We start from the raw sequence: 26,927 nt of genomic DNA, 5'->3' as shown, positions 1-26,927 counted from the left end.
GCACTACAAAGTGCTCTTGTACGGTCAGTGGAGTTGATATAATGGGCCGGGTTAACGGTTTCAAACCAGGGGTGGTCATAATATTCTGCCACGACTGTGAAGATGCAGGTCAAATTCACATCATTTCTAAGGGTTTCAAAGCTTCTACAGATGTTAGCATGGATAGATCTGTTGAAATGCAGAGACGAGCAGGCCTGTGTTCTGCTGTTTTTATTCGTTGTACAAGGTCATTTCTGATGCTCTCATCTCTGCTACTGTTCTTTAAAGTTGAATTGACTTTAAAAGCGAGACATTATAATAGTCTGAAATTCTGAAAGCGGCTTATCTATCCCCGGTCTGCTTTTTCTTCTAATGTGGGTCTGTATAGAAGTTGGAGAAAGCAGAATTTAGACTTTTTCCAGTGTAATTGACCTGATTCTGTCATATCTCTTTGCGCTCTCTTTCTCCCTCCCTCTCTCTCTTGGTTAAGGGAAAGACGATGGTTCTCTTTTCTATGTTGTAATTGCTTTAGAAGTAATGGTCTCTGTGGACCCTGCCTGTAATTGAACTGTCAGTCAAAAAGACCAAAGTTGGCTAGGCTTTATTTTGGATGACTTCTTTGTAAGCGGTATATATTTACATACACTATATGGACAAAAGTATCTGAAATCAACAGTTTTGAGCTTTCCTCAGAGCGTTTGCATGTGTCGGAGGTCCTTACCCTCCTTGTGTTTTGAGCTTTGCTAGTACTTGGGGGAGTTACAAATGGGTGGGTTAATTGGCAGTGGCAAATAAGGAGAAAAAGGGGAAAATTCGACAAACAAATTTATAGATTTTTTTTTTCTTGTGTGTCTTCTACAGGTTGTCCAGAACATTTTGCAGACAGAGACAGAATACTGTAAAGAACTACAGACTCTTCTCTCGACGTACCTCAGACTACTGCAGCCTACAGATCGGTACAGTAAACATTCTAAAACTAGCAGTGTAGTGTGCACTGCTTGCTGATCAGAACTCTCAACAAGCTGTTTGTTGCGATTGGTCCACATGTCACCTGGTCCACACAAAACTGGCCTCCAGTAGCAATAGATACTTTCAAGTGTTCTTATAAAAGCATGTTCTGCTATGTTCATTTAGTTCTTCTGTTGTTTGGAGTACCCTCCTAGCTATGAAGTAGAAGCTACATTGTGTCTATTGCTTACAGTTCATTACTGTTTCAACTTTTCTCTCTGTTTCTCTCCTTTTCAGTCTGACTGTGGCTGATATCGCTCATATTTTAGGCAATCTAGAGGAGATCAGCTCTTTCCAACAGACGTTGGTTCAGTCCCTGGAGGAATGCACAAAGTAAGACTTTCCGTAACTTGTTCAGCTGCTGTAGCAACAGTGTTGCAGTCATTTTCACCTTCAGGATGCTGAGAACGCTGATGATTAATCCTGTCTGTTGTCATTTTAATCCTCTGATTTAAAGAAACGGTCTCATCTGTGTTTACACACTGCCACTAAAGCCCCACCTTCAGATTAATCTGTTAAAAAAAAATGAATAAAAACTTCTCAGAACGGAGGACACTGAGGCCACTTAGCCACTTTGAGTTAAATTCAACACAAAACTGTACTGCAAAATACACAAATGACAAGCATGACAGCAAGCTAAACCTGTCTCTTCTTCACAAAACCATTCTCTGATGTGCTGCCAGTGACTCAGAATGTTATAACTGGAAAGATTTCATTATCTGCAACAAGTCTCAAGGACTATCTCATAATAATAATAATAATAATAATAATAACAACAACAACAAAAAGAGGAAGAATAAGAATAATAATGTAAAGCAAAAGAGCCACCATTTACCATTTTACACCCTAAGTAAGCAAGCCAACCCACCTCAAGCCTAAGAAGCAGAGGTTCTTCATGAAATACAAAGTTCAAATGAGAGGCTGGTGAATAAAAAACCAATTTCAGCCTTGTAAGCTTAAAAGATACTAACAGAGAGCAGGATAGTTTACTGTCTTGTACTTTAATTTTGCTGTGGTCCATATGTTAAGTATTTAACATCGTTTTTTGTATAAAGACAAAATAAAATAAAATAAAATAAAATATAAGGTCCAGAGGACCAAGAAAATGTTTAATAGAACTATCCATAGAATTGGGCAAACCAAAATCCCAGTTTAACTGCGAAAGACTTGCTTTACTACTGTTTTACTGAGCTGCAAAACCCATGACCATTGTGGAAGAGTAATCAAATTACAATGTTTCCTGTGTCTTTATAACAAATTTCTGCATCAGATGATTTCCAATGAACATCTAAGAAAAGAAGGATTCCCAAAAAGATCCAGAGAAGTTTATAAAATAAACAAATAAATAAATACACTTGGGATTCATAAACAATGTTAGTCATTTGAGCATGGGCGTGTGCGCAGCAGAAGCCCTGATCCTTCCTTTCCCACTTTATTCTTATACAGTGCACCCAAATGCATAGTTTTGGTTGTTTACTGTGGTTTCCACATAAGGCCCTAATTGAGAGACCCTTAAGAGTGAGCAAGTGGTGTAAATGTCAATACACTGTTTCTGCATAATTTTGTTAACATGCTCTTTTGTTTTAAAGAGTCCCTATTCTTCATTAGTGAAAAGGCTTTTAAGAACACTGTGTCGCCATACTATTCTTTCTGTGTTGTTACAGCTCCATCTAGTGGTTACTGTCTGTACTTCACCCACTTATTGTTCAGGCCGGAAAGTTCTCACCTGATTTGCTTTGTCTTGTTTAGTTTTTTTGGGAGAATATTTGATTTGTTGATACTTGATACACATGGATACAACTGCGTATTTAGACACCGCGGTAATGGAACAAAAAGAAGTGTTACTGCATCGACTAACTAACCACTACAGCTTTACTCTTCCAGAGCTCACTAACCTGGTGGTTACTGGAGATCTAAAAGATTCATTGTTCCTTTATTGTCTGTGATTTAGACTTCCCGAGAATCAGCAGAGGGTAGGGGGGTTCTTCCTTTCCCTCATGACTCAGATGAAGAGCCTTTATGTAGCCTACTGCTCCAATCACCCCCATGCTGTCAGTGTACTTACGCAACACAGGTAAATACATATGTACATCCTACTATATTTATGTATGTTTTTTTTATGTTGTTCTACGACTTTATGCAGGGGTTAAATTTGTGATTTAAGAGATAGAAATTCAAACTTTATTTATAATGTATTGCTTGTGTGTAGTTGTATGACATTTCTATTGCTGTTGTTTGCAAGGAGACTAGTGCAAGTGAAATTTAATAAATATACAAGATAGCTTTTAAATCCATCACATGAAATTCATTCATATGGCCTGTTGTATCAAGAACCTGTTAAGCGTTTTCAAAGATGACCTTTTAGTTGGCTGGCTATGCAAACTAGGCTAGCTGCTTATGTCATTTAGACATAACTAGACCTGTGCTTGATGACGTTCAGAAGGACAGCGTAATATTTCATTCATGTTGACTTTAAAACTTGCTGGGAGAAACTGTGGAGAGGTTAAAGAACGATCAGTGACTTTGAATTTAAAGCAGTAGTAATGTTCTTATACTGTGTGTGTGTGTGTGTGTGTGTGTGTGTGTGTGTGTGTGTCATGTGCAGCGAAGAGCTGGGTGAGTTCATGGAGAGTAAAGGTGCGAGTACTCCTGGCATTCTCACCCTCACCACCAGCCTGAGTAAACCTTTCATGAGACTGGACAGGTACCCCACTTTGCTCCAGGAGCTGGAAAGGCACATGGAGGTACTGCTGCATGTTTAAGACTGAATTAACAATCACTCAAACGCTATATGGACAAAAGTATTAGGACACCTGCTGATTCATTATTTCTTCCAAAATCAAGGGAGCTGAAGTTTATTCTGTTGTTGTTGAAGTAACTGAGAGTAACAGAGAGTAGACAAGCTGTGTGCGTGCGCATTTGCTCATCTATGCCAGCAATGGGTGCAATGTGATGTAGCTGAATGCATTAGAAGGGGTGTCCACAAACATTTGAATACAGTGTGTGTGACACTCTGAAACCTTTCAGGACTACTTAAGGCAAAAGTTTTCCTCTTAGCCCAAATGTAGTTTGTAGGTTATATTTTTTGGGGGTGCTACATTTGGGGTGTACAGGAGAATTGTGTACATTTTTAGATTTTTTTGTAATTATACAACATTTTAGTCACACAAAAATCCACGGGGAGAAGAAAAAATCCTTCTTAACAGTCTTCACTGGAAGTCAGCGCAAAAAGATTAAAATAAAAAAGAGCTTCCAAATTCAAACTTGTCAAAGTGAAAAAATAAGAATTTTGCGTTAAAGCAATGCTGTATTATTATTTTTTTTATTAATTGATTGATATTAGTTGTTTATTTTAAATTCATGGTTCTGACTATTTAATTGGCTAAGGATGCATCTCAAGGCACTTAATAGAATCTCATTTCTTTTTAACCTTCCCTGTCCTCATTAGGAGTTTCACCCAGATCGCCCAGACATTCAGAAAAGCCTGCCTACATTCAAGAACCTCTCGGTAAGTCACCTGCTCTTGATTTTAAGGTTTCTTTTCATTAAAGACTTGAAAGCCGTGGCAGAGCTGTGTGGTGGGTCATTTGGATTTCTTGATATTGTTGCATCTGTTACTGCATCTCTTGAGTTTTGGTTTTAGATTTATCTTTACGGTGTTGTAGAATGCATGTTTAAGTTGTAGAATGAGTGTTTTAAGTTGTTGCTTGATATATAGTTTGTAATTTTGGTTTGGGTGAGAAATGCTTAGGTGCAGTTTTGCGTACTTGCAACCCTGTTATTGTAAATGGCTTTTACAATTGTTTCCTTTCACAGGGGCTTTTATTGGTTGGTTGGTTTAGGCCTACCACTAACATTGTAATTATTTATTGTCATCATTGCTGTAATTAAGCTACATCTAATTTACCATTAGAACACCAGAGGTAACTTAAGGAGAGATTTAAAAATGATGGAATGAACCTACTGACGCACGTAATACCGCTGCTCATTGCAGTGATATTATTAGTACTAATTTTAATACTTTTGTTTTGTTGAGCAAATGAAGGCTTATTGGCCAGGTAATTTGCATATTTCCAATGTACTCTACATCCAGACAGTTATATCATCACTGTCATAAAAAAATCTTGCTTCTCCAAAATAGCGACTTTATAGAAGGAAAAAAAACGTATTTACTTTTAATGGAAGTCACTATAAAAAGATTTTAGAGAAGTTATTTTAGAGCCTTTTTGCTCATCAGTGGCAATATACAAATGAATATTTATTTCTGAAGTTTGTTTAATGGATTCTACTGGATGGGGTGGGGTTCACTGTTTTTAGATTTGTCACACTGTCCAGTATATGGTCAGTATGGGACAATGACATGCTGGTTTTTACTTTCAGACCATTATACCTCCCATCCCTGTACTAAGGTTTCTTTTGTAAAATGCCCTTCAGGTCATGTTTGGTTAAGTGTGGTCATTATGCTAACACTAATATGGCAGGGGTGTAATATGAACGATTTTCCAAACTGAAGACAATAACCTATGCACCTATAATAATATAATAATAATTGTTTCAAGGTCATAATTATTAATCTTGGAGGCTGTTCGTGATTCACTGTCCTCTAGAATATCGGAGTATCTGTGATGTGGCAACATTTATGTCAGGAAACAATGACATACCAGTATACCGCCCACCCCTATAGTTTGTTTTGTGCAGTGACTGTATTAAGCCCTTTTGGACTGTGTTCAGTTTATGTGCCTGCAAAATCCTCCCCTTGGCACAAGTACATAAATCCCTCTGTTCTCTCTCTCTCTGTATTGTTCCCAGTCTGTCTGTCACAGTTCAGCTCAGCCTCCCGCCTCCCCTCTCTGAACACCTCTTATCATTCTGTTACAGAGAATAGACTGTCGGAAAGAGAAAGACAGAGACAGAGGGGGAGAAAGTGGACAGGGCGCAACGTTTCATTAGCACTGTCCGCACACGTCCCGCCTTTGTCCTCGTTTTTGTGTTCGTTTGCCACGTTCTCTCCATCTTTGTGGCGCGGCCTCATTGTTGGAATATGCGAGTTCAGAGGCTTTTGTCTTGTCCGTGCGGCTTCACTGTGATAGTTGGGCAAAAACCCCTGCCAGACTGGTGCAAAGAGGATTGTGGGACGTGGAATACAAATCAGAGAGAGAGAAATTGCTGTGAAAGGCTGAGAGGACATGCAGTGTATCCTATGGATTGTGCGTGGATTCCAAACTGTGATCTTACTGTTCAGATGTTTGAAGTCAGTGTTTTTAATAACAAAAAAACTCTATTGGGTTACAAAAATATGGTAAAACATCACGAATTTAAATACTTTGTCAGAAATTATTGTTTTTTTTAAATGTGTGAACAATGATGAAGCACAAAGAATGAAGTTAGAATACAATTAACAATTTAAAAAATGTGGTGGTAATTAAATATGTGATCACAAAACTGCTAAACTGGTTATTGTAAATATGATTAGTGTGTATATACAGACTTTTTAGGCTCTTAAGCACATTTAAAAACCTTTATCTCACCAATTAAGATGCAGGTGAAAATAAGGCTGGGCGATATGGTAAAAATATTGTATCATGGTATTTAAATGTTATGTTTTCATGATACACGATATTCACATTTAGACACGATCGCAGACAAAAAACATTAGTCGTGGCAGATTATTTAAAAAAATACTATTTAGATACTTCTTCTGTACTTCATCCAGTTAAACCAGACTAATTGCACTGTTTGTATGAAATGTGCTGTTGATTGGTATTTATTAAGCGTTGACCATATCCTCGATATGCTTAGAAAAGCATATTGTGTATCATGATAACAAACTTTATTTTGATACAATAAACTATTGTCATATTGCCCAGCTCTAGGTAAACATACATCCAGTAAAAAGTAACAAGAATTTATAATTTTGCAGAAAGTATTTTGTGTTTCTGTGCAGACTAAATAACTGAATGATGCTTAAATCTACATTTTGTAAAGTAATATTCACATTGACAAATGTGTGTATTTGCTTGACCTCAGGCTCAGTGTCAAGAAGTGAGAAAGAGGAAGGAGCTGGAGCTGCAGATTCTGACTGAGCCGGTGCGTGGCTGGGAGGGAGAAGGCATCAAGACTCTAGGCTCCGTCATCTATATGTCTCAAGTCTTTTTGCAGAACCATGGCAGTGAGGTGAGCACAGCACCAGGGATTATGGCACATCATATGAAATAACTGCTAGCAACTTACAGGATATATTGCTTATAGGATATAGTGTTCTTTTGAACTGTTAATGATGCTTCCCTATAAACACATTCTCTAGTTTCTCTAAAATAACTTCATAACAACATAATAAAATTAGTGAACAAAACTTAAATATAGCATTTTTTGCATGTTTTTCTCATAGCACAGATTCCCATATCATTTATTTACATAATATATACAGTTTAACATATTAAAAAAAATGTAACATCTTTTTTATTTTTATTTTGCAGTGTAAAAACAAATGTATACAAAAGCATGTTATGTTATATGAATTTATTTAGATTGTTATGGTCGGTTTTGTCACAGTGCATTTTATTTACACTGTAGCTGTGACACACATAGGGCTGTAGTGGTACATGTATTCATACTAAACTGTCTCAGACATGCTAAAGTTTACACTTTACAGCTTAATTAACACACTACAGGCTGCATTAACTATTTTACTATTTCAAGGGACTATACTGTGCTACATGGAACAAACTTTCACATGCACAAATGTCTGTTCTAATTAAACAAAAATAAACCAGGGTTTGTCTGTTTATTTATTTATTTGTTTGTCACACCCCTTCACATAGCACACATACTGAACATGGAGTGATTTTGAAGGTACAGTAGAGTACCAGCACTAAAAATACTGGTAAAAAATTAGATCAGTACATGATATTGGCCAATACACTCTATCAAAGGACCTCAAAAAGAATGTTTGAAGAATTGAGGCACAGAGGTAACTGAAGTCTTGCTGGAGAGATTTGAAAGGTGTCCTATCAAAAAGGCTGTTTGTTTGTTTGGTGTGTTTGGTGTAAATTGATACTGTATAATGGTTTTTTTTTTTTTCCCCCATATTTCCTTAGGAGAAGAATGAGCGTTACCTCCTGCTCTTTCCTCATGTGTTACTTGTCCTCTCCGCCAGCCCTCGGATGAGCTGCTTCATCTATCAGGTACTGAACAGTGGATGATCTGAGTCATGAAGCAGGCTTCAAATAGCAGATATGATTCTTGTGATACTCATGTCACTTTTTTTTTATTCATGTTGATATTGATATTTATGATATTGTTTAATGGATTGCATCAAATATGCAGTAATGAACCAGTCACAGTAGACCTTAGGAAGCATGATGTGTGACAGCAGGAAGTCATGGTGTAATTTTTGTCTTTAGGGGAAGCTTCCTTTAACAGGAATGACGGTCATCAAAAGTGAAGACACAAGGAATGCTTTTGAAATATCGGGTGAGTATTAGTGTATATTAGCCTTTGCTTACCTAATACTATTTGGACAGGTAGTATTAGATAAGCAAAGACCAATATACACTAAATAATGCTTCAGTGTTGTGAAAGCAATGTTTTTTATGATGTATCTAAAACTACATACTTTGTCTGTGTGCTCTTGTAGGGACTATGATTGACAGGATCCAGGTGATCTGCAACAACCAGCAGGATCTATTGGAGTGGGTGGAGCATCTTCACCGCCAGACCAAACGCACATCAGCCAGCACTTCCAGTTTAAAACCACAATCTGTGCCATGTCATACAGTAAGTACATGCTGGAATGCATTGTGAATGAGAGAGTTGCATGTGAAGAGAATTATATGTAAAGCTACTTGTCTGTACAGTAAGTGTTTTTTTTTTTTTTTTTTGTTAAAAAAAAAACCCCCCACAGAATTAATATAGATGCCCTGATAAATAACATATGGGTTGTTCCTCAAAGAAAGGCCATTATTTGCAGGGGTACTCCAGTACCAGGATTTATAGAGTGTTTATTCTTACATGTACAATTGCAAATGTAAAAACTGCATTTTTCCTCCTGGGATAAATAAAGTATTTCTGATTCTGATTTTAAAAAAAATAGCCTTTGTGAATGTTATTCGCTTCCAGCTCCCCTCACACCCCGTCACACCGTCCAGACACTCAGAGAGTCGAGGAGCAAGCGGCGCACCAGCCTACCACACACTTCCGCATCCATCTTCACATGGCACCCCGCACAGCACCATGATGTGGGGTCCTCTGGAGCCCCCGAAAACCCAAAAACCATGGAGTCTTAGTTGCCTTAGACCAGCACCTCCTCTCAAACCCTCAGCTGCTTTGTCCTATAAAGAGGTTTGGATGTTTGAATGGCTGTTCCATTAATATTCAGTTAATAATGTATTTGTGCACTGTGTGTCAATAATTTGGGTTGTAAGTGTAAGTGTAGCTATTTCTGAGATGTAGATGGATCACTGCAATTTTTTATCTTAATATGCCCTTATAAGGCTTTTTCCTTAAGGTACTGTGAAGATCAAGGCCTTTTATGTATGTTATTACGTTTCCTATTTCATTGGTATTTTTATCTTCTTATGCAGGATCTGAGCAAAAGCCCCAAGAGTATGAAGAAGCTTTTGCATAAACGTAAACCTGAGAGGAAGCCCTCAGATGAAGAATTTGCTGTGAGGAAAAGTATGTGCGCATTTCTTGTTTGGTATAAATCTTCTTCTTTGGGGAAAGTTTAAACTAGTTCTTCATCTAAAAATACTAATTATAGCTAACTGTAAACTTTTATTGATTATTAAGAGCTCGGGTGTAAGTCTCTGACCTCACAATGAACGTCCAAATGTTTGTGGACACCCCTTCTAATGAATGCTTTCAGCTGCTATAAGTTGCACCATTTGCTGACACAGATGTGCCGATATGAACACAGACAGCTTGTCTAGTCCCGAAGAGAAGTACTGCCAATAGAATAGGTGCTCCATTAAATTCTTTTGGGATGAGTTTAGAAGATGGAGGTGAGGTGGGGTGCTGATCATCCAACATCCTGACCTACATAATGCTCTTGTCGCTGAATGCAATCAAGTCCTCTCAGCAATGCTCTAAAATCTTGTAGAAAGCTGTCTTCCCTGGACAGTACAGACAGTTACTCCGACAAAAGCAGAATGGATGTCCTTGATTTTTGAAGACACAGTAAATGAGCATGTATCCCAATATATAATATAGTGTACATTAAGTACAAAAAAGGAATTGAAAACACTATTCAAAGAGCAGTTTAATACAGACCATAAAACAACGTGCCAAATGTTATTTAAATTTGTTAGAGTGAAAATGCCCTAAAGATGAGCACAATGTTTATTAAATGCTTTAATTATTAGTTCAGAATCGAATCACAAATTTACCAAATGATTCATACACCCCTATAAGCAATAAGGATTTGGATTCTGTACTTCCTTACTGTTATATTGAATCTGTCAAAACCTGATAAGGATAAATGATGGCAGTTTCATGTTCATGTTCCATTTCTCATTCAATGTTTAACCCATGTCCTGTTGCCCTTTAAGGCACTGCAGCCCTGGAAGAGGATGCACAGATCCTGAAAGTAATCGAGGCATACTGCACTAGTGCCAAGACACGACAAACACTCAACTCAAGTAAGAACATTTATGAATTTTTTTTTTAGTTTAACTGAGGTCAGATTGTTTGGCGCTTTGACTGATCGAGGCTAATTTGGGAATTCTATTATTGAAAGTTCTCAGTACCGTCATAGTACCCGGAATAAACAGTCAGCACCACCAGCAACATTCCCAGTGCTTATGAAGTCGGCCACTCATACTAACAATTGGTCAGACAATGTTGTTGAATATAGGAATGTCATAAGTTCTCAACTTAAATTAATTAATAATTAAAAAAAATATATATTAATCATCAGTTTATCCTCTGTGACTGTTTTTTGCATGTTAAGGTATATTTTAACATTCCCTACTGGTCTCTCTTGGACATGAAGAAACTGAATCTGATGGCCTTTAGTATTCTTATGAAGTCTTGTTTGACCTTTTTTTTAAATTACTGATTGCTTTATTAATTGTCAAAGTAATAGCAGATAAAAGTATAATGGATAGTGGATGCCCTAGTTGAGTGCTTGAAAGAGAGCACTACCCACTTTTTTCTTCCTTTGTTGCAGCTCTGTTGCTTATCAGTACTGAAGAGATGGACACCCATCCTATCCGTTCAGTGAAAATGCTGTTCTTTTTAAAATTTGTATACATCTTTATTCAAATTTGACTGTGAATGTGACTATGCTGGCAGTAGGAAGCTGGAACTTGTTGGTCTCTCTTAACCTCTTAAGAAGATGATGTCCTGGCCCTCACCTACCTCAGCACTAGATATTTCCCTGAAATACTGCTGCTGTGAGGGCAAATTACACAGAACTTCTGGAGCTGGCTGCATTGTGCAAGCTCCTAGAAGTAGGACTATAATGATGCTTTTTGCGTAATTGATTTCTGTGAGTCAGCTGCTGTTGGCTGGAGAGTATCTAGAAATGGAAGAAATATGACTTCTTAGCTCTTGTACTTGTCCAGTAATCCTGGAAGGCATTCTAAAAATCAAGCCTAACTTTGGTCAGAATGTTAATTTTGCCTTATTAATTAGCACACACTTAAACTGCTGAAATCATGCCTAAATAATGTCAGCTATATGAATGGACAGTTTCAGAATTATTGGTGCTGATTCCTTTCGACATATTCAGGGCTTTTCTTTAAGAACTGCAATGCTTTTGTGTCACAGGCGGTAGGGCATGTGGTTCATTAAGCTAATCTTATCACTCCCTCTTAAAACGTGGACGCTGGCATCTACACCACTAGAGGGCCTACATTGTGCAGACAATGTTATTTAATTATATAATCTTCCCACTTACACTAACTTTAATCTCTCTTTAGGCACAAGTGAAAATGCAGCAGTGGGTCAGATTCATAAAAGTTTACAGATTCAAAAAGCTACTCAACACAAAATGTGTGAAATGATAATGAAATTCTAATCATGACATTTATGGTAGTGTCATCAGAAAAAACAATATTGCAATATTGCAAAGGAAAAAAAACAAGAAAAGAAGCAGATGTGCAGTTTAGTAAAATACAGCAACATATATAATTATTTTTTTTTTAAGTTGGATAACAAGGAATAAAAGCATGACAAGACCCCAAACAAGTGAAAGAGAAAGCTTCCAGATATACAGGGGCTCTCAGTTTTGACATAAACTAAGTCAGTATACAAACAGCCAGTCTGTATCTGTTTGCAACTTACAGATAAGACTAGTTTAACTAATGTTTTTTTTTTTTTTTTTTTTTTACTGAACATTTAATTTATTTATAATTGCATGTTGGAAAACATTACAGAAAAAAACATTAAATCCTCATTGGCATCTTACCAGGAAATTAATGGTACGACTGTTGCAGATCTTACGTTTTTGCTTGGTGGTGACGGCACATGCAAATAATGGAAAAGGCTGGTAGAGCCACAGATCACGCAAACAGTAAAACACACCCTTAATCCTCATTTTTGACTACGGGCAAATGTGTTTCTGCGCCGTTGTTTGCTCTCATCACAGTAAATCACAGTAAATAAATGTTTTATGAATCTGACCCAGTGCCACATTTTCGAAAGGCCCGTTGACTACTGCAGTCTTCAAACTCTTCAGCATGTCTTTAAATGTCTTCAAACCTGTTTTAACAACTTACTCTTTCTTGTCTTCTTCTTTCCTCATTTTCACCCTTTTCTTCACTTGGTCCTGCACAATTTGTGCCGATTCCACAAATCCTCCAATGTCCCTTTTACTCTTGCTTTGATATTACTTTTATTCCAACTCTTTTTACCTGCCTTTCGAATCCTACCCCGTTTTTTTCACCCCATCTGGTTGGTTTGACCCACCTCCCAAATTATTAGCATGGCAAGGCACTGATTTGATGCATAATCACGTGCTGGCTGACGTTGACCAATCGTGTGTGGATGCTGTGGGTTGCCGTACCAGCATGTTGCGCCTCGAACCCTCATCCGACCAATCGGAAGACTCGGACTATGACAGTATTTGGACTGCCCATAGTTACAGAATGGGTTCCATCTCTCGTAAGGGCTGCTGCTCACATACATCTCCTCAGAACTAGAACGTGTTGGCTTTCTTTCTTTGTTTTGATATTTTAGTGGCTGCCTCGTTTAATGGTGGATGATATGGCAATAATTAAAACATGTCTTGCTGTATCATGACAAGACCGAATATACATCTGTGGTTGCAAGTTTACATACTTATCATGAACATATAAATCATGGCAATATCGGACTTTCAGTCATTTTTTTGAATTTTTATTTTTCAACATACATTTTTAGATAAAAAAAATCAACACAAAAATAAATGAGCAAAAATTATACATACTCAAAAATACATCCAGCACAATACATAGTAAATGATTCAGTGTCCCTTCGCTTAGCCTTGGGAAAGCCTTATGTTGCCAAAAAAAAAAAAGCCTACTATTTTTGTTCCACAAGCACCTGTGATGTGTTTGGAGTCATTGTTCTGGTCAAACATCAAGCTGTTGGATTGAGGTTATGCTGAAAAATTCTAATCTAGTCCTGCTTCCAGATTCAGAACAGCCCCAGAGCATGATGCTACCACCACCATCCTTAACAGTTGGTACAGCGATGGGTTTGAATGCCTCACCTTTACTCTTCCAAACATGCCTTTATTCCAAACAAGTCGATCTATGGTCTCATCTGACTATCCTAAACTTTCATATCATAACTTTTTTTCTGTTCCATATGTTGTAGACTCATTCTGCCTCAGGAGGTTTAATGAAATCACTGAAAGCCCAATATAGCCACTTATAATATAGCACTTGTGTACCTGAGTGTATGTAAACTCAAATTTAAACCATAGATGTATCTTAATGTGTAGCTTTTGCCTGTAAAATGCACCAACATTTGTATTCATTGTTTGCAAATTCAATCAGATTTGTTTGTTACTGTGCAAATATACAGTTATTGCTGCTTGTGGTTTAGAAGTTCTTTAAGCTGAAGCTGATATTGAACTGTCTTTTTATGGTAAATGAAGACTTTTAATTCTATAATGAGACCATGTTGTCATATTACCCACCTCTTAGTCTTATTACCCAATGTCTTCCCCTTTTTTTTTGAGTTTCCCTATAGACTTGACATTAGAGCATTTGTTTAGCTTGATTCCTTCAGTTACATTTTCTCTTAGTTTTTGTGGCTATGAATAATTTAAAATATTTAGTTTCTTTGTGGCCTCGTCTGTTATGTGTGATGATTTTTATTTATTTTTATTTATTTATTTAATGTTGAACCTAGTGAGTGTGGGTTTGAATGGGAATTGAAGGTTTAATGGTCATTGTCTGTGACTTTTATTGTCAACTTTTGTTTTATATATATATATATATATATATATATATATTTATTTTTATTTTTTTGACTTCATTATTCTATTACATGAATCTAGTGTTCATTTATTTATTGTGATGCAATTTCTGTTCCCATATGTAAGGATCATTATGTGCATGGATTATCTGGCATTTATGGTGAACACTGGCACTGTGTATTTAAAAGTTTCGATCACAGATCACTAGTTTCCATTCAACTCAAATTTCCTATTTGTTTGGGACAGGCTCAAGAAAGGAGTCAGGGCCTCATATGCTTTTCCCTGAAGAGGAGAAGATCATTGTGGAAGAAACAAAGAGCAATGGGCAGACAGTAATTGAAGAAAGGTAGGGACATTTAGTGGAATACGAATGGAGGAATTTTGAATATTATTTTTGACTAATCTGTGATATTTTCTTTAAAGGACTCTGGTGGACACTGTTTATGCACTGAGGGATGAAGTTCAGGAACTCAAACAGGTGCCATATTTTTTGTGTTATTTGATGTTTTAGGTTACAGCCAATATGAGTCATATTAAGGTAATTTAATGTAACAAAATATGAAAGATAAGGATTGGGAAAAGGTTCAAGTCATGTTTTACAATTTGTGTAATATTCAACCAAATTGTAATTGTATTCATATTCAGTTGACCCTTTGGTATAAAACCCTAGTGGTTAATGTTGCTACACTATTTGGACAAAAGTACTGGGACACCTGCTCACTCTCATAGTTTCTTTTGAAACCTAGGGTATTAAAAAAAGTATGTTGTAATTCTGTTTCCAGGACAATAAGAGGATGAAGAGGACTCTAGAGGAGGAGCAGAAGGCAAGAAAAGAGCTGGAGAAGATAGTCAGGAGAGTATTAAAAAGCATGAACGACCCATCTTGGGATGAGACCAATTTATAAAGTCGGTCAGGGATGTTAAGCCAGTATGCATGCGGTCCATGCTTGGCACCGGAACGAGAGAACACTGGACACTGTACGATGAAAAAACTGCATCTTTTAATGCAGCGTTAATGTATCATGCGTTATTGAGTTGAAGAACCAGACTTGACTTTTGACCAAATAACCTTTTGTTTTGACTTGAGCCTGAAGATAATAGAGATGCTAAAATGACTGAACTGGACCAGATCTTTCCTCTTCCTATCACTGGATTAAGGCCTGCTATGGACTCTCTTAAGATGTTAGCCAGTGCCAAATTTGCTGGTCTTTGCCAAATGGAAGGTTAGCCTCCGAACTGTAAGTATAAATCGAGGAACAGCTATTGGAATAAGTGGCCAAAAACAGCTTTAGTTATGCCTTAAATTGTATTTCTTTTGGACACATTTAACAAGAAATATACTAATATATAATTATTGGTAAGTATGAAAAATTCTTCCTGAGAAAGGTTTCTTATATACTCATATTTCCGGTGTTGCTAGCATTGCTAATACTTTTCTTTCTGTATTTTCACTGAAAGTGTGTCCAGCATGTTCTTTTATATATATATATATATATATAAAAAAGCTGATGTCACATGGTTCCCAGTTTGACTCTGATTTAGACTGGGAGTCTCAGGGATTACTAAGAAAAAATGGTAGCCACTACACTGCCTGGGTCCTTCTGTAAAGCAAGTTTAGTTTAGCCTGGGTCTGTTACTCAAGGTAATTTTGCAGATTAGCTTGGGTTTAATGCTAAAGCAAGTCTTTCAGTTTAGCCTGGGTCCTTCACTAAAACATGTCCTTTGGTTTAGCCTGGGTTCTTCACTGAAGTGAGTCTTTTAGTTTGGCCTGGGTCCTTCACTAAAACGTGTCCTTTGGTTTAGCCTGGGTTCTTCACTAAAGCAAGTCTTTCCGTCTCGGATTTTCACTAAAGCAAGCCTCTTAGCCAGGGTTCTTCACTGAAGCGAGTCTTTTAGTTTAGCCTGGGTTCTTTTAATCAAATACCTTCTTGGAATCTATAGCCAACACTGTGAAACAGTAAAATAACTTAATTCCAGCAAGGAATCACAGCAATACAGTACTGGAACCAATTGGGGGGAGGGGTCTTAACTTTTAACTTTGCTATTTTTGAATTACCTCAATTTCGTCTTAATTCAGTCAGGTTATACCATTGTGACACCAGGCAGGCGTTGACTTATTTTACCGCTTAAAGAGTCTTTTGTTTTTAATTTGTTGTTATTTCACTAACAAATCTGTGCAGAAACTAATTTCTAGCCTATATTCCAAAAGATCTGCAGGAATGTGCCTTTTTTTGGAAACCGTTTCCAGAAATTCCTTGGCATTTTTCTCTGCAATTCCAATACCTTTTGTAAGAAAGATGACATATGCAACAGATAATTGAATATGCAGTGCTACAGTGCTACTTAACTGACAACTTAAGAATCTTCCATGTTGTCTGTCTAATTTATGTATTTAAATAAAATGAAAAGCCGTCTAATGCAAACCTCGTCTATGCTGGACCTGTTCCATTGTTCGCGTGGTACTGTTTCCTCTCTTTTCTGTTCTGTTCCTGTCTTTTCATTTTACCATTTCTGTTCTTTTCTATTCTGTTTCTTTCTTTTCTCCTGTTCATTCTTTCTTTCTCACTCTAATCTGTATGATGATGTATGTGGATTAAACAAAATAAAACTTGCTTATTCATTATTTATCCTGCAAGTGGCATGACTGTCTTATTTGCTAATGATGCAATAACATCACACTTTCAGCGTGTTTAGAATAGCCCACTGAGACTTTGACATGGAAGTAGCCCACCCTTTTCATCTTGTTCAGTCAAGCATGCAGTCAAGCAGACTTCCCCAACAAACAAATCAGCATTGCGTGATTTTATGGCCAGCTAGCCATGACTTTGCACTGTACAACTAGCCATGAAGCACTGTACAACCTCTGACACTGGGTCATTTTGTTATTGACATCTAATCAAGGTTCTTCACAGTGTCACATCTCTAGCACGGTGATGGTTCTTTTATGCCAATTTTAAAAGCGTGAATGAGAGTCTGGAGATTTTGTTGGACATGTGTCGTACTCTGGTATATTTCAGCTCTTGTGTACTAAAAGTGACGTTCTTAATGCTTGTGTTCTTAATGTATGTATTTGTCCAAAAGGATCAAGAAAACCTGGGTAATTAGTGAACTCCGCTATACCAAGAGGACCCTTTGGCAACACAAGCTCATACAGTTTACACAGATTGCTTAATTTCTTCTGTCAAGTTTTAGTTGGAGGGGTATGAAGCTTCCCAGCATTGGGTTATATAGCAGTGAAACTGATAGACCTTCATTCCTTTGAAATTTGTCAACCAATAATATTGATTATTTAAAGATGGATTATGAAAAGTGCTACGAAGTTGAAAAATTCTGAGATGTAATAACACAATTGTAGCAAGCTATAGAATTCTGAGATGTATATAAATACATACATAAATAAATAAACTACTGCAGCTAGTTGTGAAATTTAGAGATGTAATTATACAAATACAGAAAGTTGTGGAATTCCCTGATGTAATTACATAAATGCAGTGAGTTGTGGAATTTTGAGACGTAATTGCGCAAATGCAGCGAATTGTGGAATTCTGAGACGTAATTACATAATTGTAGCAAGTTAGGTAATTACACAAATGCAGCGAGCAATGAGTTATTAAATTCCCAAATATAATTATAACTGCAACAAGTTGTGGAATTCAGAGATGTAATTATACAAATACAGAAAGTTGTGAAACCTCAAGATGTAACTACGCAAATGCAGCAAGGTGTGGAATTCCCAAACTGAAATGACATTTGTAGCAAGTTGTGGAATTCCGAGATGTAATTACATAATTGGAGCAAGTTGTGGGTTTCTGATATGTAATTACACAAATACAGGGAGTTGTGGAATTCCGAGATGTAATTAAACAAACTAAAAACTAAATTAAGCAGTATATTTTAATTTCTTTATATTATAACCTGGAACAACGGTGAGAATGGACATTTGTAGTAGATATATAATAAAAGAGGGAATTTAAAAACAAATAAAAAATAAATGCATAAAGTTCTTCAGAAAGTTTACATCACATGCAAATCTCAGAAACACCCAGTATCCACATTGTGTGGTGTGTGTTTTCTTTGGAGCACAGTGATGATGGATCATCATGTGAAATCAGCAGTGCTGCCCTGAGCTGCTTTCTGAATCGGGGCTTAGGCCTCTCCTGGTGTGCCTGTGTTCCAAACCTCCATCGCATGAACCTTCTCGCTCTGCCCAGGAATATTGGCTTGGCGTGAGCCCTCAACCGCTTCCTGTTAATTCCTCTATTGTTGCCGGTCTGCCCACGCTTTTCCTTCCCATTGTGTGTGGGTAATCCAGGTTTGGGTTGGGGACAGCAATGGAGGTGGAAACTGTTGAGCCAAAATGGGGGTTTGCATGTGGATCCCAGTGATGAAGACTGAAAACACACACATGCTAAATGACTGGCTAGTGAAAGCAGGCAGATGTTGGTATGGTTGTGCGTTAGGGTGCCAATCGATGTTGAGTTGGACTAATACTGATCACATGACCAGAACCAATCTCTCCTTCTTTCTTCATTTGCTGATTCTTCCTTCATTTTTGTCACTTTTCTCTGCCCAGCTTCTGTATGTCTCTGAATCAACAGTCAGTCTCTAAAAAGAATGAATGAAAGTACAGGTTAATGAATTATCTCTGTTTATTTAGACATAATTAAAGCTAACAAAGCCTGTTCATACAGACTACATTACCTTTGAGTGAATTAAAATGTTATATGCAACATTACGTTTGTGTAATTTCGTATTGGAATTCCACAACTTATGTTTGTGTAACAAAGTATTGGAATTCAACAAATTGTTGTGTTTGTTAATGGGAATTGTGCAACCTGTTAAATTTAGGTAATTACCTTTTGGAATTCCGCAACCTGTTTCCTTTGTTTAATCACAAATCGGAATTCCACAGCTTGTTACGTTTGTGTCCTTACATATTGGAGTTCCACAGCCTGTTACGTTTGTGTCCTTACATATCGGAATTCCACAGCCTGTTACGTTTGTGTCCTTACATATCGGAATTCCACAGCCTGTTACATTTGTGTCCTTACATATCGGAATTCCACAGCCTGTTACGTTTGTGTCCTTACATATCGGAATTCCACAGCCTGTTACGTTTGTGTCCTTACATATCGGAATTCCACAGCCTGTTACGTTTGTGTCCTTACATATCGGAATTTCAAAGCCTGTTACGTTTGTGTTCTTAAACATCAGAATTCCACAGCCTGTTACGTTTGTGTCCTTACATATCGGAATTTCAAAGCCTGTTACGTTTGTGTCCTTAAACATCAGAATTCCATAGCCTGTTACGTTTGTGTCCTTGCATCCAGTGATTCTGGGTAGGCTCTGGACCCAGTGTGACCCTGACCGGAAAGAAGCAAATTCAGTTACATTTTTGTCTCTCTGCCCAGCTTCTGTATGTCTCTGAATAGAGTGGACAGTCTCTACTCAGAGCTGGAACAGCTGAATGGCTGCAAAGTTAAAGGCCAAGTCTTCTCTATTGGATCTGTCAAAGTTGCTGCTGCTGTTGTTTATCTGACAGCCTCAGAAAAATGTAAGAATTAATTCTGCAGGATTCGTCTGCATTTGTGACTTGTTTATTTCTTTTTGTATTGCTTGTATTGTCTGTGCTGCTGGAACTGGAGACTTCTGCTCACAGGTGTGATGTGTGTGTGTGTGTGTGTGTGTGTGTGTGTGTGTGTGTGTGTGTGTGTGTGAGTGTAAAATGTGAGAAATGTTTGTGTTTTTTTGTCCTCAGACTGCTCCCTCCACCTCCTCCCTATTATAACAAACAATGAGCAGAAATCAAAAGATTCTAAAGACGCGCGATCCTCAGGGATAGCAAGGCATTGTGGGAGATTTTAATCGCTGGCCTCGGCCCATGCAGAAAAAGGCAGGTTGTTCTTTTTTGTATGGGCGCTGAGGCGACAGTGACATTTGGGAAGAGAATGACGTTCCGAAGGCATTAACATGAGGACAAAGCCTTCGGCAGCTGAGGAAAACAAGAAAGCGAGAGAAAATGTTAGCTGTCACTTAATTGGGCACTGGCTTGGGTGGCATCAGCTGCAGGTAAAGGGCTGTGTGTTTGTGTGTGTGTGTGTACCTGTGCTTTGAGAAAGATAGAGATTAACTGACATCAGATAATATTATATGGTCAAAAGGACCTCCATGGACCTCCAAAGGACATGCGTCCATGTTTCTATCTAAAATCAAGGGTATTAGTTGGGAGACTGCCCACCCTTTGCTGCAGCATCAGCTTCTTCACTTCTGGAAAGACTTGGACACTAGATTCTGGAACATTGTTGTCAGGCTCTGACTGCATTCAGGCAGAAGAACATTGGTGAGGTCAGGTACTGATGTTGGATGACCAGTTTTGGGTTGCAAACCTCACTCCAACCTCATCTCATAGATATTGGATTGAGCTTCATCACTCTAGAGAACCACTGCTCCACAGCCCAGTGCTGGTGGTTTTGTAACCCTCTAGTCGACACTTGGAGGCTCTTGTTCAGCTGCTCCAGAGCTTCCCATTCTATTGGTGGTTGGTAATCACAGCCATTATACAAGCTATGTCAGCAATAGGTGCACCTTAAGCTATCAGAGTTCTCTCATTAAAAGGGGTTTTATTAATTATATTCTTGGCATCATTGTACTTACGCCCCCAAAACTTACATACCCTCAGCTAGCACCTGCTAGAGACAGCCTTTCAACAACTAAAGCTTCAAAAAGTATGATGTTGATACTTGCAACACTCGAGAGCAACGGTTTGGGAATATGACTTGCTATGTAAACCAGGCCTCATGCCAGTGTCCGTAGACGGGGAGCACAAACTCAGCACAGGACGAAGTGGAAGCTGAGTAACGAGTGGTTTGCCTAGCTGACCAGCTTTTACCATCTCTTCTTTCCAATGTCTGCTCTCTCAAAAACAAACTGGTACAAACTAGTTTCTTTTACTGGTACACTGTTAAAAGTATTAAATTTTTCAATTCATTTTTTTTATTTATATAGCGCTTTTTACAGAAAATGTTGTCACAAAGCAGCTTTACAGAGATCCTAGAGAAGCTAGTGGCAACAGTGGCAAGGAAAAACTCCCTCAAGTTGAGAGGAGTATAAGATCCTTGAGGACCTTTTGAAGGTTCTTCAATTTGAAACTGGAGGAACCTCTTAAGGTGCTTTGAGGAACCTTACTATACTGTAAGAACTTTTGAACTGAAGAACCTCCAAACTTTTAACAGTATACTCAAGAAAGCCAAACACTGCAGTGAGGGCTAGGCTAAAAGCTAACTCTGCTACAATCTCTTTAGCTAGCTCTTTAACTGCACACAGTGCTGAGAGGACACAGCTTACTTGTTATAGTGCTAAAACAAAGCTATGCTATGCTAGGTGGCTCCTGTGAGCGATCTAATAACAGGGTTGTAAATGAACCTGTTAAAGCGTATCTGAGCATTTTTCACCCAGACATAATCACATACTCAGTCATATACTATTTATACATTGACAAAAAGGAGGTCAAACAGTTTAATACACTGAATAAACGCCTTCTACAGCATTGTTAAAGGAATACGCCACTAAAAAGGGTAGTAAAGATAATGAAGGACCAGGGAACCACCTCTCTGAGCTCACTGGTCTATGAGTAGTGTTTAAGGTTTGTTGAAGTGTGTAAGTACGTGCAGACGACACAGGCTGATCTGGAGTCAGTAAAGCCGCCCTGTATCACTGCACAGTCGTGGGAGGAGGGTACTCAGTCGGTCACATCAAAGAGAAATCATTTCTTTATTCTATTCACAAGAGTGGTCCAAGCTGGTCTGGGGATGGATAGATTGATTCCTATTCATAAGGACAGAGAATGAAACACAACAACCCCCCCCCCCCCCTCCTTTCTCTCCTCATAGACATATACACCTGATGGTTAGGGATGTATATACCCCTGCTTTTATTACAGTGACAAGTCAATTTCATTCCTTTCTTCTTTTATGGACGCTGACTGGCCCTCATTGACTCACAATGGGCAGGATATAATTTTGCAGATGTTGGTGAAAAGCTCAAATGTCAGCTTTCCTTTCACATGGCCCTTCCTGCCTTCGCCCGCAGATGAATAATGTATCAGTCACCTTTGTCTCCAGTTCAATATTCGCCCATACATACAAAGGAGCATAAGAAAAAAAAAACATCCAAAAGGAGGGTCTTAATTTATCTCCCGGAGCTGTGGAGATAAGAGCAGAGTCCGGAACAGCTTCCTTAACAAGGGCACGAAGAACAAGAGTACAGTAGGCCTGCAGGAAAAGAAGGACACAAATGAAACTTCTGTCTGATTGGTGTCCTGGGAGCTGAATGTGCTATTATTAATGCCTGAGGTCAAGCGAGAGAAAGAGGAGGAGTAGAGGGGTGTACGTCTGTCCCCACCTGAACGCAATCAGATGAGAAACCTTTAAAATGATCTTATCACAGAAAACCTAAGGGCCTTCCTCTTTGGGTCAAATTCCAGGGATTTGTACACACTTCAGCAAAACATGGGCACTTTACCAGGAAGACCTCTACAGCTATTCACTCATGCAATGATCCATTCAGCCAATCTTGTGGCATTCATGCGGACACGGCCCAGCAGCTTTAGGCAATGTTCACATCAGCCGTCAGAATGGGGTCTCAGTGATTGTGAGCCTGGACTGATTGTTGGTTTGACTAATTCTAGATTTTCAGCATTGTGTCTCTAGAGCTTACTCAGAATGACAATTCTACAGTTGGAAACACTCTGTTGAAGAAAAAGGTTAACTGAGAATGATCAGACTGGTTGGAGCTGACAGAAAGGCTACGGTAACTCAGATAACCACTCTGTACAACTGTGGTCAGCAGAAAAGCATCTCAGAATGCACAACACAACCAACCTTGAGGTGGGTGGGCTACAGAAGACCATGAAGACCATGAAGACCATGTCGGGTTTTAATAATCTCAGCCTAAAACACAAAGCTGAGGCTGCAGTGGGCACAGGTCTCACCAAAACTGGACATATGAAAACCGGACTGGGAAAAACAAAGGCACACAGATGGTAGGGTCAGTGGTAAAAACTTGTACCCATGGACCCATGGTGTAAAGGTGTGGGGAAGGTATGTCTTGGCATGCCTTGGGCCTGTCAATATCAATCAACCATTGCTTGAACATCACAGCCTACTTGAGTATTGTTGCTGACTGTGTGCGCCCCTTCATGACCACAGTTTACCCAGCTTTTAAAGGCAACCTCCAGCCTGATCTCAAACTGGTTTCAGGAAGCTGACTATGAGTTCAGAGTCCTTCAGTGGTTTTCGCAGAACACCGAACCTAATGTCTCCCTTTCTGACTTATGAAGGGAAGCAAAATCAGAATGTTGTGTTCAATCCTAGGATTTTAGACCAGGGCAGCCCACAGGGAACTCACAGGGTTGTCTTACTTCACAGTTTGTGGGTTGGTAAGTGCTCCAGATACTCAAATTTAGGTGCACCAGAACTGAACAAGTGAGCTTTTCACATGTCCCCTTTAGACTCTCCCAACCTGTTACTCACCAGAGTGCATTCACTTTTAATGCGCTGTTTCATAATCGCTCTCGGTGAGCGAGAACAGAGAAAAAGAAAGAGAGTGAGAGAGAGAGAGAGAGGGAAAGGACTGCATTGTGCTCCAGTGAAAGCCATAGAGACCTGGCTGCCATCGATAGCCTTGTATCCCAATGACGCAGACTCGCAGCGGACCCTTAACAAAAGCCAGCGGCAGCTGCGTAATTGTAGCGCTCCAAAACCATCAAGGTGTCTTTTCCTTCTTTTTTTTTTCTCTTCACCACTGGGGATCAATCAGGTGCAGACACCCCCCTCCATGTCCAACCGGGCAAACTCCTGGCCCTTCTATACACACTTTAACACACTCCCCTACCGCTCACACTCTCCTCTAAAACTGTGTCGACTACGCCAGGCTCCATTCATTCAGCGGCTGGCCATCATTTAGATTTGACTCACATTGTACTGTGAGGCTGTAAGCACTTCTCGGTATCCCTCTCTCTCCCCATGTCTCTCTCTCTCCTGCTCTCTCCTTTTTGCTATTTCCTTCTTTCTCTCTCTCTCTCTTTTCTCTCCATGTCCATGTCTCTCTCTCTCTCTCTCTCTCTAGCTTTCTATCTCTCTCTCTTTCTCTCCCTTTGTTTCTCACTCTCAATTCCTTCTCCTTTCTGTCTCTCCTTTTCACTCTTTTACTCTCAGTGTCTCATTTTCTCTCTCCATGTCTCATTTATTCTCCATGCCCCCCCTCACTCTCTCTTGCACACTTTCAGTGTTTCTTTCTCTCCATGTCTTTCCTGCTTTCTCTCCCTCTATTGGATTCTTTCTTCATCTCTTTCTTTCTGTCCCTCTTTGTCTCTCTTACTCTCCATGCCTTTCTCTCTTTCTTTCACTTTCATTGTTTATTTCTCTGCCTTTCTCTGTCTTTCTCTTCGTGCTCTCTCTCTCTCATTCTCTCTCTCTTTTGCTCTTTTTTATTCCCTTTTTCTCTCTTTCTATTCACGTCTCTCTTATTTACTCTCCGCTCCTCTATCTCTCACTTTCCATCTCTTGCTCTCTCTCTTTTTTTCGCTCAGTCTCACCTTTCATTTACTCTCAATGCGTCTCTCTCTCTCTCTCTCTCTCTCTCTCTCTCTCTCTCTCTCTCTCTCTCTCTCACTCTCTCTCCTCTGTGTGTCTCCACTAGCCTGTCATTAATTTCTAGCCTTTGCAGGTTTTATAAAAAAAAAGAGAGAGAGATGAAAGGGAAGAAAGGCGTGGAGCAGCACACTCTCTTTAACAGCAGCTCTGTTTATAGGGCAAAATAGCGGAGCAATATTTTTTTTTTTGTCAGTGGTTTACTCTAAAAAGCCTTTTGGTCCGCTCGCGTATTGAAAGGAAAGCAATAAAGGGCCTTTCAATAGGCATGAATAAAAAAAGAGAGAGAAAGAGAGAGAGAGAAAAGAAAGAGAAAATAGAAAAGAGCCTTGGGGGGGTGGTGGTGGTGGTGGTGGGGGGGTTGCTTGGCCAGAGGGCCGCTATTCTTCGGCTGGTAATCAAATTGAAGCTGAAATGAAATGGAGGTTTCTTATGAAAATGCTCTTTGTTGACGGGGTGAGCTGGTAATTCATAAACAATGCACCGGTCCTTTTGTAACGGCTAATAATATATTCATGCTCTTGGAAGGCAAAGTGGTGTTGGTGTTGGTGGTGTGTGTGTGTGGGGGGGGGGGGCACGGCACTGTACAGGAGTACAGTGGATAAAAGGCCACAGAGGTTGGCTGACTTGACCATCTCTCTCGCTCTCGCCCTCTTTCTCTCACGCCCTTTTCCTGTCTTTTTGTTTTCTCTCCCACTCACTCTGCTCGCTCTGCCCTCTTTCTCCCTCTCTTTCTCCTACTTTCTCATTCTCATTCTTACTCCAGCTCTCTGTCCTCTCCTTCTCTCCCTCTCTTGCTAATTCTCCACTGTCTCTCACTCCCTCTGTTTTCTCTCTCCCTTCCATGATAATTCTCCACTGTCTCTCACTCTCTCACTCCCTCTGTCCTCTCTTTCTCACCCTTCCATGCTAATTCTCCACTGTCTCTCACTACCTCTGTCCTCTCTCTCTCTCTCTCACATTCTTTCTTGCTAATTCTCCACTGTCTCTCACTCCCTCTGTCCTCTCTCTCACTCTTTCTTGCTAATTCTCCACTGTCTCTCACTCTCTCACTCCCTCTGTCCTGTTTTCTCTCTCTCTCTTGCTAATTCTCCACCATCTCTCTCTCACTCTTACTCACTGTCATGCCCCTGTCTCCTCTCTTTCTCAGTAATTCTCCCCTGTCTTCTCTCTCTCTCACTTCCATTCTCTCTGTACTTCCTGATGCTCTCTCTCTCTCTCTCTCTGTCTTTCTCAGAATCTGTCTCTCATCCTCAAGCCTCTTTTTCAAGGTGGACCAGCAGCTCCAGATGAAGTTCTCCAGTGTGAGCCTGGAGCTACTGATGTGAGATGTTTGAGGAAGCGCTAGGGAAAGACAAGAGGAGAGGGAGGAGGGAAGAGGGAGGGGAGGAGTGATCGAGAGAGAGAGCGAGAGAGGGAGGGGGAAAAGACAGGAGGAGGCAGCAGCGTCTCACATGGACAAGACAGCAGATGCTGTCAAGCTAAAGGAGGAGGAACTCTGTCTCTCTCTCTTTCCTTCTCTCTCTTTTTCCTTCCCTTTCTCTCTCCTCCGCTTCACACACTGACACAGACACATGCTGTGACTAGCCTAGGATCTTCTAGCAGCCAGAGGACTAAGCTGACAGAAACCTTGGGAGGTGGACCTTAGGAGAGGAGGAAAGAAGCCCTCATGGACTTTACCGACATCAACACAAGGAGGGATGTGTCAGACAGAAGAAAGCCTGAAGGGGAGGAAGACAGAAGGAAGCCAGAAGAAGACTACAGGAGGTGAGTACTGACTCTGTTACTGCCACAGCTGTCTGGCGTTAATGGCTGCATCAAACTTCTGGATCTTTGCTGCTATAGTCCACCTGTATGGATACATTACAATATAATACAAACGA

At 39.4% G+C, this 26,927-nt stretch overlaps 1 protein-coding gene across 2 annotated transcripts in view; it reads left to right on the top strand.

The window, feature by feature from the left end:
- arhgef7b (Rho guanine nucleotide exchange factor (GEF) 7b) overlaps positions 1–17,018 on the top strand; it is a 38,195-nt gene extending 21,177 nt beyond the window's left edge. The window contains exons 7-22 of one of the 2 annotated variants that reach the window (XM_072656763.1): positions 841–935; positions 1,225–1,320; positions 2,939–3,061; positions 3,593–3,731; positions 4,436–4,495; positions 7,015–7,161; positions 8,085–8,171; positions 8,391–8,460; positions 8,624–8,763; positions 9,106–9,327; positions 9,570–9,663; positions 10,536–10,625; positions 12,913–13,092; positions 14,642–14,741; positions 14,819–14,873; positions 15,178–17,018. In XM_072656763.1, coding sequence (XP_072512864.1) covers positions 841–935; positions 1,225–1,320; positions 2,939–3,061; positions 3,593–3,731; positions 4,436–4,495; positions 7,015–7,161; positions 8,085–8,171; positions 8,391–8,460; positions 8,624–8,763; positions 9,106–9,327; positions 9,570–9,663; positions 10,536–10,625; positions 12,913–13,092; positions 14,642–14,741; positions 14,819–14,873; positions 15,178–15,300 — 1,821 coding nt within the window. In that variant the 3' untranslated portion in view covers positions 15,301–17,018. The remainder of the gene's footprint in view (positions 1–840; positions 936–1,224; positions 1,321–2,938; positions 3,062–3,592; positions 3,732–4,435; positions 4,496–7,014; positions 7,162–8,084; positions 8,172–8,390; positions 8,461–8,623; positions 8,764–9,105; positions 9,328–9,569; positions 9,664–10,535; positions 10,626–12,912; positions 13,093–14,641; positions 14,742–14,818; positions 14,874–15,177) is intronic. The other variant, XM_072656764.1, reaches the window with a different exon arrangement.
- Positions 17,019–26,927: the final 9,909 nt, after the last annotated feature.

Source organism: Salminus brasiliensis, chromosome 15 (assembly GCF_030463535.1).
Source record: "Salminus brasiliensis chromosome 15, fSalBra1.hap2, whole genome shotgun sequence".
Lineage (NCBI taxonomy): Eukaryota > Metazoa > Chordata > Actinopteri > Characiformes > Bryconidae > Salminus > Salminus brasiliensis.
Note: the sequence above shows the minus strand (reverse complement) of the source record. Positions and strands in the feature narration are given on the sequence as shown.